At 37.3% G+C, this 15,174-nt stretch overlaps 1 protein-coding gene across 2 annotated transcripts in view; it reads left to right on the plus strand.

Moving 5' to 3' along the window:
• Positions 1 to 925: 925 nt before the first annotated feature.
• LOC149845843 (psbP-like protein 1, chloroplastic) overlaps positions 926 to 15,174 on the plus strand; it is a 61,483-nt gene continuing 47,234 nt past the window's right edge. Inside the window, exons 1-6 of one of the 2 annotated variants that reach the window (XM_089997752.1) lie at positions 926 to 1,120; positions 1,200 to 1,287; positions 2,936 to 3,016; positions 3,138 to 3,220; positions 3,378 to 3,500; positions 3,637 to 3,708. In XM_089997752.1, the coding sequence (XP_089853878.1) occupies positions 1,094 to 1,120; positions 1,200 to 1,287; positions 2,936 to 3,016; positions 3,138 to 3,220; positions 3,378 to 3,500; positions 3,637 to 3,708 (474 nt within the window). In that variant the 5' untranslated portion in view covers positions 926 to 1,093. The remainder of the gene's footprint in view (positions 1,121 to 1,199; positions 1,288 to 2,935; positions 3,017 to 3,137; positions 3,221 to 3,377; positions 3,501 to 3,636; positions 3,709 to 15,174) is intronic. The other variant, XM_089997753.1, reaches the window with a different exon arrangement.

The following is a 15,174-nucleotide window of genomic DNA, read 5'->3' on the forward strand; positions in this document are numbered from 1 at the left end:
AAAGGGTCGGTTTACCCGGACCTGACCCGAACCAAACCCTATAAGGTTCGGGTATGACGATAAATAAGAAGACCTGAATCCAGACCCCAAGGTTTGATTAATACATGAACCTAGATATAGCTTGTGAAATTTTATACTACTCACACCCGACCCGTAAGACCCATAAATTTTCAATGTGAAAATGATAAAAAGATATGGTTTTACCATGTATCGTCCAGGTTTGGTTCATGTAGTTCTTATGGGTCTGGGTATATTTTTTCTTATAGTGGACCTGATTAAACTGGGTCTGGACTCTATATCATACCCGAAAATCTGATCCAAGTCTGGTTTCACCTGAGTCCGAACCAAACCCGACCCATGGACACCTCTCTTTGGATGGCAGTAACATGATTTTCCAATTTCTTTATGACCAAGATTAAGGACAAAATATTTCAAATTTTTTCTTTTTAAAAATTTTGAAGGTCATGTCTTTGGATGCAGGGATGACAAGGGGTCGGTTTACCAAGACTTGACCAAAACCAAACCCTATAAGGTTTGGGTAAGGTGATAAAGAAGACCCGATTAAGACCTGAATCCAGACCCCAAGGTCTGATTAATACTTGAACCCGGTATAGCTTGTGAACTTTTATAGCAGACTCACACCCGACCCGAGTTCTGATTAAGACCCATAATTTTTCAATGTAAAAATGATAAAAAGATATGGTTTTACCGTGTATGGTCCAGGTTTGGTCCATGTAGTTCTTATGGGTCTAGGTATGTTTTTTCTTATAGTGGACCTGATTAAAATGGGTCCGGACCTGATCCAAGTCTGGTTCCACCTGAGTCCGAACCAAACCCGAACCGGGGACACCTCTGTTTGGATGGCAGTAACGTGATTTTCCAATTTCTTTATGACCAAGATAAGGACGGAAAAGATAAGGCGCTCGTCCCCTGAACTGCTGTGACGTTATCTGCTGCTCGTTTCCATTGCGATATAGTTCCCGTCAACAATATTATTCACCATTTTTTTTTAAAATTATTCAATTTCTTTTTTAATTTTTTTTCATGCTTTTAATGAATTAACAAGCGACCGGAATTGCATTCAGGACGGACAATGGCGTCATTGCCCGCTTTCCCTCAGGTACTCTCTTTCCCTCTCTCTCAATAACTGGAATTTATCAAGAACTGTTTTTTTTCTCCTTGTTTTGAATGGGTGGCAGTTGGGTTTTGTCCCTTGCTTCAAGAAGAGAGGTACTTGTCTTGTAAAGGCATGTTCTCAGAATCATCCTGTTGTGGATACTCAATGCGGTATGTTTTTTCAGTGACTTTGTTTATTTACTTGTTTCCTTCTTATGGTGCATTTTTTGATATGTTGGGTCATGTTGGTTCATCATCTTGAACTGAATGGTAGATTTTGTTGTAGCTGGTGATCCTGGAACATGGTTGTAGATGATGTTCTATAACAATGTACCAAGGAAAGTAAAAAAACAAAAAAAGAAAAAACTATGGACCACGAACATGGTGATGTCCTGTTGAACAGCACTGGGAAAGAATGCATAACATGCTTGTCTGTCAGGCTTGTGGGCTTGTTGGTTCATTTGTGAGGTGTAACATCCTGCAGCCATTGAAGCGTTTGTGATGTACATTGTTACTTCTGATGATGTGTTAAGTTTGTTGTTGCTGTTAGTACCCACAATAGTTGATTGGTGGAATTACCTAATACAGGGGATTTTAAGTTTTGCTGTTAATCTTGTTAGGCATAATTTCTGAGGTGTGATACACGGGTTTGAGGAGTAATTGCATTAGTCTGAACGGGACTAAAATGCTTTATCTAGCGGACTGAGAGCAATGTATGCACTATAAATCAGAAAGCCAACTGAAAAATATGATATGAGTACATGAATCAGGTGTAAGTTGCACCTGATCTTGTTTAATCACAACATAGGAAGATTGCTTGAGCTTTAGTACTTGTCATGATAACTGAATTCTTACAATCATCTCTTCCTGAGCTTTAAAGTTCACAAAACAACCTAGATAAAGCCTATAGTATATAGAGTGTTTGTACAGTTGCTATCAGGTTGTTCATGGAGAGACAATTGATTGATGCTTGCTACACCAAGAGATGTACTTTTGCTGCTAGCAGAAAATTTGTTGGTCTGCATGTAAATGGCTTGTGTAGTTGTATGTAAAATCATCATTAAAAGATGCAGCAAGTGCAAATGTGCCATGGCAATAAATACCTTAAAATCCAATGGCCTGCATATAGAGAAACATTTTTGAAGGGTCTATATGAATCTGCAGTATAAGACCTTTCAACCTACTGTTTTTGCATAGTCACTTCAATTCATCTCATCTTGGTTCTGCATCACTCAAGCGTTGCATTGTTTTGGATGTTTAATTGGCTCATGATTAGATAGATCAAATTTCTTCAATACATAACACCAATTCTAGTGTACGGAAGATATTTTTGTATTGCAATTTCTTCTTTTTTGCCCCATTTGTGCAACTTTGATCTCTTTTTTCAATCATTTAGAATTTGAGACGAATATGGCTTTATCTATATCATTTTTTTGCAGTTTGTGCACTTCCTAGAATCTTTACTCATATGATGTAATATCTTTTTCTAGGTTGAAATACTTCTAACATTTATATCTACATGATATTCTAGCATTCTCAAAGAAGGTTTCCTTTTCCTTTTTTCTCCTTTTCACTGGTCTTAGTTTCTCATACCTGGTGCTTGTGTCCTTTGGCACATGACCAAGGAAGGCTCTAATAAACTCTTCCTGATTGCTTCTCCATTAATGATCATCCTTATAATTGAAAATTGATAAAATTTCAACCTTTTGTGCAGCTCAATGCCTTCCCATGTGAGACGTTTTCCTGCTCATATTGGAAACAGACAAAATGTGTCTGGCCATGTTTCTTGATTTCATCTATTGGTTCTTTCCTTTTGTAGAGGCTGTTGGAAGGCGTCAAACACTTCTAATAGGGGCAATTGCTTCTTCTGTTTCTCTACTTGACTCAGCACCTGTTTCATGTGAGCAGTCTTCCTTTGCAACATAAATTATTTCTAAGGGAATATTCCTTCCTGCACTTTAGTGCATTAGTTTCTTAACAAATGGCGCATATCCTAAGACAAAACTCTTGATATGTCTCAGTTGCTGCAGAAACTCTGAAAGGATTTCAACCTGTATTCGACAAGAAAGATGGATATTCATTTTTTTACCCTTTTGGATGGCAGGTAGGTCATCTTGTACCTTGGCTTCTCCAAAGCCCTTCTTTATTATGGCTATTGCCAAACTTTCTTAGTGCAACATCCTTTTTCACCAGTTTTGAAGTCAGACATGTTCTTATTGAATGGTTAGAAATTTTTAAAGTGGAACTGGTTTTTCATTCAGGAAGTCGTTATAAAAGGACAAGACAAGGTTTTCAAAGATGTAATTGAACCATTGGAAAGTGTCAGCATCAACTTGATCTCCACAAGTAGAGAGGATATCAAGGAACTTGGTCCACCACAAGAGGCAAGACATATTCATACTATACAGGGCACTGAAAGAAATTTGTCAAATTATTTCTCACAATTGGTGATTGCCCCTTTAAGTTAAAAATGCTTATTTCTATAGGAAACTAATGAAGGTCTTCTATATGATTGACCAGGTTGCTGAGGCCTTGATTAAAAAGGTGTTAGCTCCTTCATCTCAAAAGACGAAACTAGTTGAGGCAGCCGAGGTTAGGACAATTTTCTTTTTGCAATTTACTTGCATATTTTTATTGCAAATGTAGGTCCACTCCATATAAAATGGATTGTTGTTTGTTCTGATTGAATTCAGGTTCCATGGCATTTGCCAATTACCCTGTGGAACTTAAGTTCTAGATATGTTGTCGTTGCCCACTTTGAGCAAGTTTTGACATGATTCTTTTCAGTATCTATTACAATGACAGTCTTGCTGTTCTAATAGGTGCATATTATAATGTTACAAAATCATTAAGTACACCAAATAAAGTTCTAGTTAATTATCCTTATTTTTATGTGTATTCCTTACCCTGTTTTTATCAAACTCACTGATCGAATTGGATTGGATCATTTGGCACAATCTTGATTTTGGTTTCTATGAATGCATAACTTGCTCATCAAGTATGATATTTCGAATGGATCTGATGAGTATCTAATTCAAAATTGTACTATGGGAATGCTCATATCCCTGAGAGTCTCTTTGAATTATCTGTATCTTCCACTTCCTTTGCTTATATATCATTGTATGGGAGAAATGGAGTTTGGCTGATCAATTTCAATATCTGAACTATGACACTTGAAGGTAATGGATCATGTCTTTTTTACACCAGAAGGAATTTATCATATGCTTTTGGTGGTTCTTTATTGTGATGGAATTTAGTTCTCATTTTTTTAGGTTACTATTTCATACTTTTGTGTTTTCTTTTTCAATTAATCAGTGATTAGATCTCATTATGTTATGTTTATGATTTACCTGGCTTGAAATTAGATGGTTGGATGGTAAACCTATTTTAATAACTATGAAAACTAATGCAATCCTGCAAGTAAATAATCATTGAGGGGAAAACAACATAAATTTTGTTGTGGCTGTTTATGTGGCTAGAAGTCTTAATATCTCATGCAATAAATAAGTTCTACAGTATTTAGAGATTCTAACAACAATTTGAAGCCCAGAATTTCCCATAAGTCCATATAGAGAAATGATAAAAAAGTAATTATTTGTAGTAGGTTCTGATTCCATGAAGTTACCAAGCTAATGATAAGATCTCCAAGAAGATGCTGTCTCAGATAAAATGTTAGCCTTGCACATATTCTCTTCTTTATTTATGGGATTGTGGCACAATAGAGAGGGAGTAAAATAAGATGTTGAACACCCTATGATCCCAAAGATGCCAAAGCTAACCAATACCAATAATTTTTTATTTGAGTAATTTTTGATAGAGCATATCATCACTTGGGATGAAATAGTGAAAGAAAATGTCCACCGGGGATAGGAAATTCTATTCACTTGTAGTTCAATGATAGAGATTGTGCCACAGAGAAATATCTAAAGAAAACTGGTGAAATTATGAGGGTTTTTAGGATTTTCCTTACCACTTTTTGGCTTGAAGAAAAAAATATTGCATGTACTGGCCACCACTTGCAGAACTATCCATCTACCAGCGCTCCCATTACCAAAAAGTGAACAACATCTTGGTCGAGGAAATAGATTGGAACTTACCACCACTTGCAGAAGCATCCATCTATCAACATTCCCATCACAAAAATGTTCACAAAGGTTGGTTGAGGAAATAGATTGAAAGTTTCTTTGTAACATGTAGGTCCTTGACCTCATCATGTTTCATGATTGTCCAACATCACTCTAAAATATAAACATGAACATGTGAAATAGACCTCTCTCTCTCTCAGTAACGCCCTGAGATATCCAGCCCTTGGAAAAATACATAAAACTTTAAAACTTTTCTTTTTACTTCTAAGAACAACCAGCAGAAACCTTTTTTACTTGGGTTTGAAGCCTCGGGCGGGTTACATTTCACTCAAAATGATATTATACTGAATATAGTATGGAAAACAATTTCATTCAAAATGCTGCAGTCCCCAATTGGATGTTGCAAATCCAAAGTATTACCACATGGTTTTTCCCAAAATGATAATTACAAAATCCAGTGCCTGGGATAGAAAAATGACTGGCTCTTTGATGTCGCCCTAGCATCCCGCAACCTCTCCGACCTTCTATTCATTTCATGTAGTTTGTAGAGGGTCAATAAGGAATACAATGACGAAACATGCATGCATAGTACATGCATACAAAAAACATTTCATCAAGAGTGCATGACATATCACCAGATAATTGTACCCAATTCTACAATATATGCATGTTTTACCAGAGTAACTAAAACATCTATCATGACATGGGTAGCTTACAATTCTTTCATTTACATTTCTTTCTTAGATGATGCATGTCAGGATTTCGTACATGCTCAATATACTTTTGTTTCTCTTTCTTTATACTCTATAGGTACAATGCAAATTAGATTAGAGGCTCGGCCCAGGGTATTATATTCAATCACTTTATAACTTATTACCTCAGCCTTGCATCTCCTTTCCTCTCTCTGGTGAGGGGCGCTTTAACGAGAGAGAAAACCCCAACACTTGCAACTTGATATATCAGAATTCATTTTCAATTGAAACATTCTCAGTACCCCCTCGTGACATAAGTGGTAGCTATCCCCTATCTCCGTGGTTGGGGAAGCAACCTTTCGTACTTAAAAATCCTATAGAGCCTAGTGTACCCGCTTCTTCTCTCATTGTAAGCTACAAGAGAATTAATCATTCATATTCTTTAGTTAACTCTCCTGGTATACATGATTTAAACAGTAATTGATCTTATGCAGATGCAATAGCCTCTACTGCGCTTAAGCACGTATGATTTTAATCTGTTATAAGGTTATCGACCACCACTTTGGGGCACTAACACAATCTTAGTTCGGTTGACCATACATAAGGTCAAGAGTGCATGCCATAATATCAGGTTTAAACATAAGCAACAACATTCTTAAGCATGATTTCACATGATGCATTTGATTATCATTCATCTGCATGTTATTGATCAAAGCATATAACCAGTCTCATGCATTGAATATATCAATATCATGTAGTAAAACATCATATTTCCAGTTCTACCAACATATATAGTATTATCACATTCATTTTAATGTAAAAACGGTCTCTCATTGGACCACTAGGCACTTACCTACGCATTCCATGTGAGGTTGTAGCGAAAACGGGTCTCCTAGCTTGTTTTCGGGGCGATTCATCTAAATCCTTTGTAATGAAATGGTAGTCTTCCACAAATGCACGAACAACTCACAAACATATGTCTATTGGAGACACTACAAGCATGACCCTTTGAAAGGGTATAAATGAAAGAACACTTGAAAAATAAATAATATTTTATTCATACACAAAATGCTTAAGAAGCATTGATACTTACAAAGGAGGGGATCACCCCTATTTATACAAGAAGGAAGAGGGAGTGGAAGAGATAGAGTCGTTGGACCTAGTCCAATGGCTCTATTTCTAGCCATTGGACTAGGTCCAATGACTAGGGGTTTAGTCAAGATCTAAATAGATCTTGACTACTTAGTTCAAATTAAACTACAAAAAGAAAAAAAAGAAAAATAATAAAAGAATAATAAAACAAATATATATTATATAATTATTTTATTAATATATATATATATAATATATATTACATGTTTACATTTTAACACTCTCCCTCAAACTTACAGTACAATGAGCGAAAGTTTGTCTAAGAGAAAGTGAAATCTGAGAGCAGTGAGAGGCTTTGTGAAGAAGTCTGCTAATTGATACTCTGATGTAACATATGGCAAATCAATGGTTCCATGTAAGTACTCCTTTTTGACATAGTGACAATCCATCTCAATGTGTTTGGTGTACTCATGGAATATCCGATTGCTTGCAATGTAGATGACACCTTTGTTGTCACAACACATTTTTTACGCTTGTGTCGCGTCAACTCCCATATCTACTAGCAATCATCTGAGTCAAACAACTTCCATAGTGGTGGTTGCCATAACTTTGTATTCAGCTTCAGTGGAGGAAAGTGAGACCTTCTGTTGCTTCTTGCACCTCCACGAAATTAAGGATTCACCTAAGAATACATAAAAACCAGTGGTTGAGTGCCTATTATTGGGATCACCTCCCCAGTCAGTATCAGTATATGCAATTAAATTTAAAGACGATGAAGCAAACAAGAAGAGTCCTCATGAAAGAGAGGTTTTTAAGTATCTAATAATACACAAAACTGCTCCCATATGCATAGAGGTGGGAGCATGCTGAAACTGACTAGCAGTGCGAACAACATGTGCTATCTCTGACCTAGTAATGGAAGGATAAAAAAGAGCTCCAATAAGCTGTTTGTAAGGAGTAGGATCGTCAAGAAGTTCTCCATCATCAATTTTTATTTTAATATTGACAACTTCTGGAGTGTCCACTTTCTTATCATCTGTAATTTCAGACTTGGAAACAATATCAAAAGCAAATTTAGATTGAGATATCAAATACCCACGAGGGGAATAAGCAACTTCAATGCCTAAAAAATATCTTAATAACTCTAAGCTAGTCATTTCAAAGTGAGTTTTAAGAAGAGTTTTGATATTTACAACTCCTTGTTTGTCGCCTCCGATGATGATCATATCATCCATATAAAGAAGGAGAATAATGATGCCTGCATCAGATTTCTTAATAAACAAAGCAGTGTCAGTTAAACAAGGTTGAAAACAAATATCAAGTATAACATGACTGTTGAGAATAGGTGGTTTTATGTTTAAGCCTTCTTAGATCAGAGGTTATTTGAAATTTTAATTTAATAATGGACTTAGATGTAATTTATTCTTTTAGGCCTCTCTCTATTTAACATAGAGAGTAGCTGCCCTAATAAAGTTAACGAGTTTTTCTTGTGCAGCCGTCTCTCTCTCTCTCTACCTAGGGTTCGGTGTATCTAATCTTTCCTTCAACATGGTATCAGAGCAGTCGATCGTGGGAGCGTGATCGTCGATCGTGATCAATCTTCGAATGATCTACACCAACAAAAAAATTTATATCTTCAAATAAGGTCAACTGTTCTTATTCTGTGTAAGATCTGATAACAGATCTGGGATTTGATGACCTAAATCTGTCATCAAATCTAAGGGAGCAGATGTTTTGTTCCTACCGTGATTTTCTGTTGTTTGGGAGAAGCCTTGCCGTGATTTCCTGGTTTTCCTGCCGTGATTTTCTGCTGCCGTGATTTCCTGTTGTTTGGAAGCCGCAACAATCTCATTTGTTGTGATCTCCTGCCGTGATGTCCTGTTGTTTGGGCACAGCAGCAATCCCATTTGTCGTGATACTTTTTTTTTGTGATTTCCTGCTGTTTGGGAGAAACAACAATCTCACATGTTGTGCTGTTGCTTGTGATTGAAAAAATGACTGATTTGTTTTAATCGTGCCCTGAAGAACTGGTATTCTTGTTGGCTGTCGAGCTATATTTTTTTGGGAGCAGTAGCTGTCGTGATTTTTTTTCTGCGTCTGCATATTATCATTGGTCGTGATTCACTGGATCTTTGTTGGTTGTTTCATTTCAGTTGATAGTTTATTTCAGAATATGGAAACAACAAGAGTGATTCCCTGCTGTGCTGGAAAATTTTTAAATTATCATTCATGTTTGTGGGCTGCTGTTCATTACTGTCGTGGAAACTGCAGGCTTGATGCCCTGCTGTGCTGAAAAAAAAAATTATTCTTGTTGAGGGCTGCTGTTTATTACTGTCGTGGTCTTTTTTTTTTGTGTGTGAACAACTGCTGGTTGTCGTATCAGTTGATGTGTGAGTGTCACACGCTATCCCTTGTGTTGCTTGAAGCCTGTCCAGATTTTTATCTCTGCTGAAATAGAATTATATCTTCAGTATGGATGAAACTTCGAAATGTGATTCCAAAATGGAACATATTGGGGAGTATAAGGCATTTGCCAATCCCTTTTTGTACGGCTCTTCTATAAGGTTGAATGAAACTAACTATGCCAGGTGGTCCAGAACTTTTATGATGTCGGTATTTGGACATCGTAGAAAACATATCTTGTTGGAAGACGAACCCACTGAAAAAGTGGGAAAATATGTTACTTGGGATGAAGATAATGATATAGTTATGTCGTGGATCATGAATAGTGTTGAACCACATATTACAGATGGTTTAATTTACTATAATACAGCCAAACAGATGTGGGACAATCTTCAAGATACGTACTCACAAGAGACTAATGTGAGTCGTATCCTGCAAGTTGAACAAGAGATATATAATTTACAGCAGGGAGATCAGACCTTGGCCCAGTACTATGCCTCCGTCAAATCTGCGTTTGAAAGACTTAATGCTCACAGACCTCTCTGTTCGAAACAAAAGGATCATCACGAACAAACTATGGTTGCTCGGTTTCTTACAGGTTTATCGTCATAATTCTCTGTTGCAAAAGTTCAAATGTTGACTGGTTCAGATGTACCTACTCTTGTTGATGCATATAATCGTCTGAGTAGACTTGCAATCTCTCTTCCACAATCTCAGCCTGTGACTCAGTCATCTGCTCTAGTTGTCTCATCTGGTTATGGGCATGAAAATTTTCAGAATATCAGAGGACGAGGCCGTGGACGAGGTATGGGAGGCAGAGGAAAGCTTCAATGTACATTCTGTGAAAAATCTGGACATTTAGAAGATCGTTGCTGGGATAAGCATGGTCGGCCAACCCCTTCTTCATCAAAGTCATATACTCCTAAAGCAAATGTTACTACTCTCGAGGCAACAAATGTACAGGATAATATCTCTGCAAGTGACAGTAGTATCACCCTCAGTCGTGCTGAATATGATGAGTTGATAGCTCTTCGTCCTTTGAGTTCCACCCCTTCTGTAGCTGGTGTTGCCTATTCAACCAGAAATCATCTTCATCCGACTGACAGTAAGTGGATTATTGATTCTGGTGCATCCAGACATTTGTGTGGAAATTCACTTGTGTTTTCAGATCTCAAGGATATTACTGTTCATCGAGGAGTCTCATTAGCCGATGGGAGTTCCTCGCCGGTTGTTGGTCAGGGAAATATTTCCATATCCTCCTCCTTACAGTTGCAAAATGTGCTTCATGCTCCAAACTTTCCTCAAAGTTTACTCTCTGTTAGTTGCCTTACAAAAGAACAAAATTGTAGAGTAATATTTGATCCGATGGGTTGTCATTTTCAGGATTTGCTGACGGGGAAGAAGATTGGTGGATGCTATGAAGAAAATGGAGTCTACTACCTACATCATCCAGTGGGTAATGTTCATGCTGCAGTGGAACACTCATTCAGTCCTGTTTAGTGGCATCGTTGCCTTGGTCATCCTTCATTGTCAAAGCTTCGTTCGGTCTTTCCTCAAATTCCTTCCACTACATCACTTCAGTGTGAAGCATGTCATTTGGGCAAGCATCATCGAAGTTCGTTCTCTTCGAGTCAGTCTAGTAATAAAGTTTTTGAACTTCTTCATGCAGATGTATGGGGTCCTACTAAGATTTCTACTAGGACTCAGTGTCGTTACTATCTTGTTATTGTTGATGATTTCTCTAAGTTGTCATGGGTGTTTTTAATAAAAGAACGATCTAAAGTTCCAAGTATTATCAAATCCTTAATTCTTGAAATAAAAACTCAGTTTGAATCTATTGTCAAGATTGTTCGCACTGATAATGCTCTTGAGTTTAAATCAAAAGGTCTCTTACAATTTTACCAAGATCATGGCATTCAACCCCAAACTTCTTGTGCTTATTCATCTCAACAAAATCGGGTGGCTGAGCGAAAACATAGGCACCTGCTTGATGTTGCCCGGACCATTATGATTCAATCTAATGTTTTTGCGTTATACTGGGGTGATGCGATTACCACTGCTTGCTATCTGATCAACCGCATGCCTTCATCTTCTGTGGGTGATCAAATTCCATTACATATCCTAAAACCTAATGCCCCACTCTTTTCTTTCTCACCAAAAATATTTGGATGTGTTTGTTTTGTACACAAACTTGGCCCTGACCGTGATAAATTAGTTGCTCAAGCTACAGAATGCATATTTCTAGGTTATCCCAAAAATCAAAAGGGATATCGATGTTATGATCCTATTTCTCGCCGAGAGTATCTCAGTGCGGATGTATCCTTCTTGGAATCCACTCCATATTACTCCAGTACCGGTTCCCCGCTGCAGGTTGATCCAGCTGAGTCTTTTCCATTACCTATACCTCTTTTTCCTTTGGAATCTGTGCCCTCATTACCGAACCAAACTTCATCCTCTTCCAGATTTAATAATCCTCCATTGGTATATGTGCGTAGAGCTCCACCTTCGCAAGAGCCTTCATCTTCTTCTTCCCCTGAGGTAAGTTCTACTGACAATAGTGATCTTCATGATGATGATAACAGGCCTATTGCTCTACGCAAGGGGACACGAAAATGTACCTTATATCCCATATCTAATTTTGTCTCCGATGCCAGAATTGACAGTCAGATGAAAACTTTTATTTCAGCCTTATCTGCTGAAACTATTCCTCTGAACTATCAACAGGCAGAGCTCGATAACCGCTGGAAGCTGGCCATGCAAGAAGAAATGGATGCTTTAGTATCTCAGCATACCTGGGATCTAGTTGATTCCTCAGCAGATGCTGACATTGTTGGATGTAAATGGGTATATACAATAAAGTACAAATCTGATGGTTCTATTGAAAGGTACAAGGCCAGATTAGTAGCAAAAGGGTATACTTAGACATATGGTATTGATTTCTTTGAAACTTTTTCTCCTGTTGCACGGATGGGTACCATTCGTATTGTTCTCTCAGTAGTTGTTCAACATGGTTGGATCTTGTACCAATTAGATGCGAAAAATGCATTTCTATATGGGGATCTATCTGAGACCGTTTATATGCAACAACCTCCAGATTCGAGGTTGAGGGGGAGTGTCAGAAGGTGTGTAGATTGAGAAAGGCGATTTATGGCTTGAAACAAAGTCCTCGTGCATGGTTTCAAAAGTTGTTTGAAGTGATGTCATGCTTTGGTTTTAATAGGTCAGCGGCAGATCATACTCTATTTATCAAGAAAACTAACTCAGACATAGTTGTTATGGTGGTATATGTGGATGACATCATCCTTACAGGAGACAATGTGAAAGATATTGAAAACACAAAGGCTCATCTTCAAAAACACTTTGTTACAAAAGACCTTGGTTCACTTAGATATTTTCTGGGTATAGAAGTTGCCAGGAGCCGTGAAGGGATGGTTTTGTCTCAACGGAAGTATGTTCTTGACTTATTAAAAGAAACGAGAATGTTGGGAGCTAAACCAACAAATATTCCCATGGACCATAAAGTTGAGTTGTTTAAAGAAGGATCAAAACCGGTTGATAGCAAAAGCTATCGCTCATTAGTAGGGAAGCTACTGTATGTAACTGTGACCAGGCCGGATATTGCTTTAGCAGTAAGCAAAGTTAGCCAGTTTATGGACAAACCAACTGAGGTACACTGGAATGTAGCTATAATGATTCTCAGATATCTAAAATCTTCTCCTGGAAAGGGGTTATTGTTCAGGAAAGGTGAAACTCTGGAGATAGTGGCCTATTCTGATGCTGACTATGCAAGATCTGTAGTGGATAGAAAATCTACCACAGGATTCTGTGTGTTTCTGGGAGACAACTTGATTTCTAGGAGAAGTAAGAAATAAAATGTGGTTTCTAGGTTGAGTGCAGAATCAGAATATCGGGCTATGGCCCAAATAACTGCTGAATTGATGTGGGTTCGTACTGTTCTTCATGATCTTCAGGTGAAGGTTTCCTCTCCTATGACCATGATGTGTGATAACAAGGCTGCAACATATATAGCGAACAATCATGTCTTTCATGAGAGAACAAAGCACATTGAGGTTGATTGCCACTATGTAAGAGATATGGTTCAAGTTGGTCATATCACCACCAAATATCTAAACTCAGAAGACCAAGTTGCAGATATGTTTACAAAGCCTCTTGCTAGACCAAATTTCTTAAAATGTTGTGACAAGCTGAGCATGATTGATATCTATGCTCCAGCTTGAGGGGGAGTGTTGAGAATAGGTAGTTTTATGTTTAAGCCTTCTTAGATTAGAGGTTATTTGAAATTTTAATTTAATAATGGACTTAGATGTAATTTATTCTTTTAGGCCTCTCTCTATTTAACGTAGAGAGTAATTGCCCTAATAAAGTTAACGAGTTTTTCTTGTGCAACCGTCTCTCTCTCTCTCTCTCACTCTCTCTCTCTCTCCCTTCTCTCTCTCTACCTAGGGTTCGGTGTATCTAATTTTTCCTTCAACAATGACTAAATCTGTCATACCAGACTTTTGGAGCCTATTTAAGAGTATAAAGAGCTTTTTCTAGATGAAGAGCTTTATCCTTAGGGATACTAATACCAGGCGGGGGGCTTCCATGTATACTTCTTCAATGAGATTCTCATTCATAAATGCATTTTTGACATCTAATTGAAAAATAGGCCATTTTCTAATGGAAGCCAAGGCTATTAAGGTTCTGACAGTGGTCATATGGGCCACAAGAGCGAATGTTTCTTCATAATCGATGCCATACTCTTGGGCATATCCTTTTGCCACTAGACAGGCCTTATATCTTTCCAAAGTTCCATCACTTTTGGTTTTGACTTTGTATACCCACCTACAACTTATAGGTTTTTTACCCGAAAAAATATCTTGGATAGTCCAGGTATTGGCCTTTTCTAATGCATCAAATTCTGTTTTCATGGCTTCTATCCATTCTATATGATTTTTGGCTTGAGAATATGATGATGGTTCAACATATGATTGTATTAATGCAATGGCTGCTCTATACAACAACAACAACAACAACAACAACAACAACTACGCCTTCATCCCAAAAGCAATGGCTGCTCTATATGTCGGTAAAAAAGATTTGTAAAGACACAATTTTTTCAGGAGGTCTAGAAATTCTAGATGTCCTTCTGAGTGGAACTTCAGAGTATTTTTTTGATGCACATGGAAGATTTTGCTCTCTACATCTTGAATATTGTAGACTAACATCCTTATGGATTTGCTCTCCATTATCATCATTTTCAACAACAATAGGACTTTGATCATTGTCAAAGTCACATTCAAAATCACATTCATTGGATTTTAAAGTTAGATCAATTAAAAAAGAATATTCAGTGACATCCTTGGATTTTTTGAATTCAAAGAAGTTTTCTTTTTCCAAAAAAGATACATTTCTTGATAGATAATTTTTCATTTTGAAAGTCGAAACACTTGTAACCTTTTTGATTATCAGCATATCCCAAAAAGGAACATAAGATTGCACAAGAAGAGAGTTTGTCATTTTTGTTGGTAAAAACAAAACATTTGCATCCAAAGACTCTTAATCTAGCATAATCTGGAGCTAAATTGACAAGTTTTTCTATTGAAGTTATATTCTTTAATAAGGAAGATGACATCCTATTGATAAGGTAGGTGGCAGTTAGGACCGCTTCTTGCAATTAGCAAGGTCCTTGTAGTTTCCATAATGTGCCAATGTTTACGTTCGGATAGGTCATTCTGTTGTGGAGTGTGTGAACATGATCTTTGATGTGTAATGCCATGTAAATT

The sequence above is a fragment of the Nuphar pumila genome, chromosome 2 (assembly GCF_984573655.1).
Source record: "Nuphar pumila chromosome 2, dmNupPumi1.hap1.1, whole genome shotgun sequence".
NCBI classification, from domain to species: Eukaryota; Viridiplantae; Streptophyta; class Magnoliopsida; order Nymphaeales; family Nymphaeaceae; genus Nuphar; species Nuphar pumila.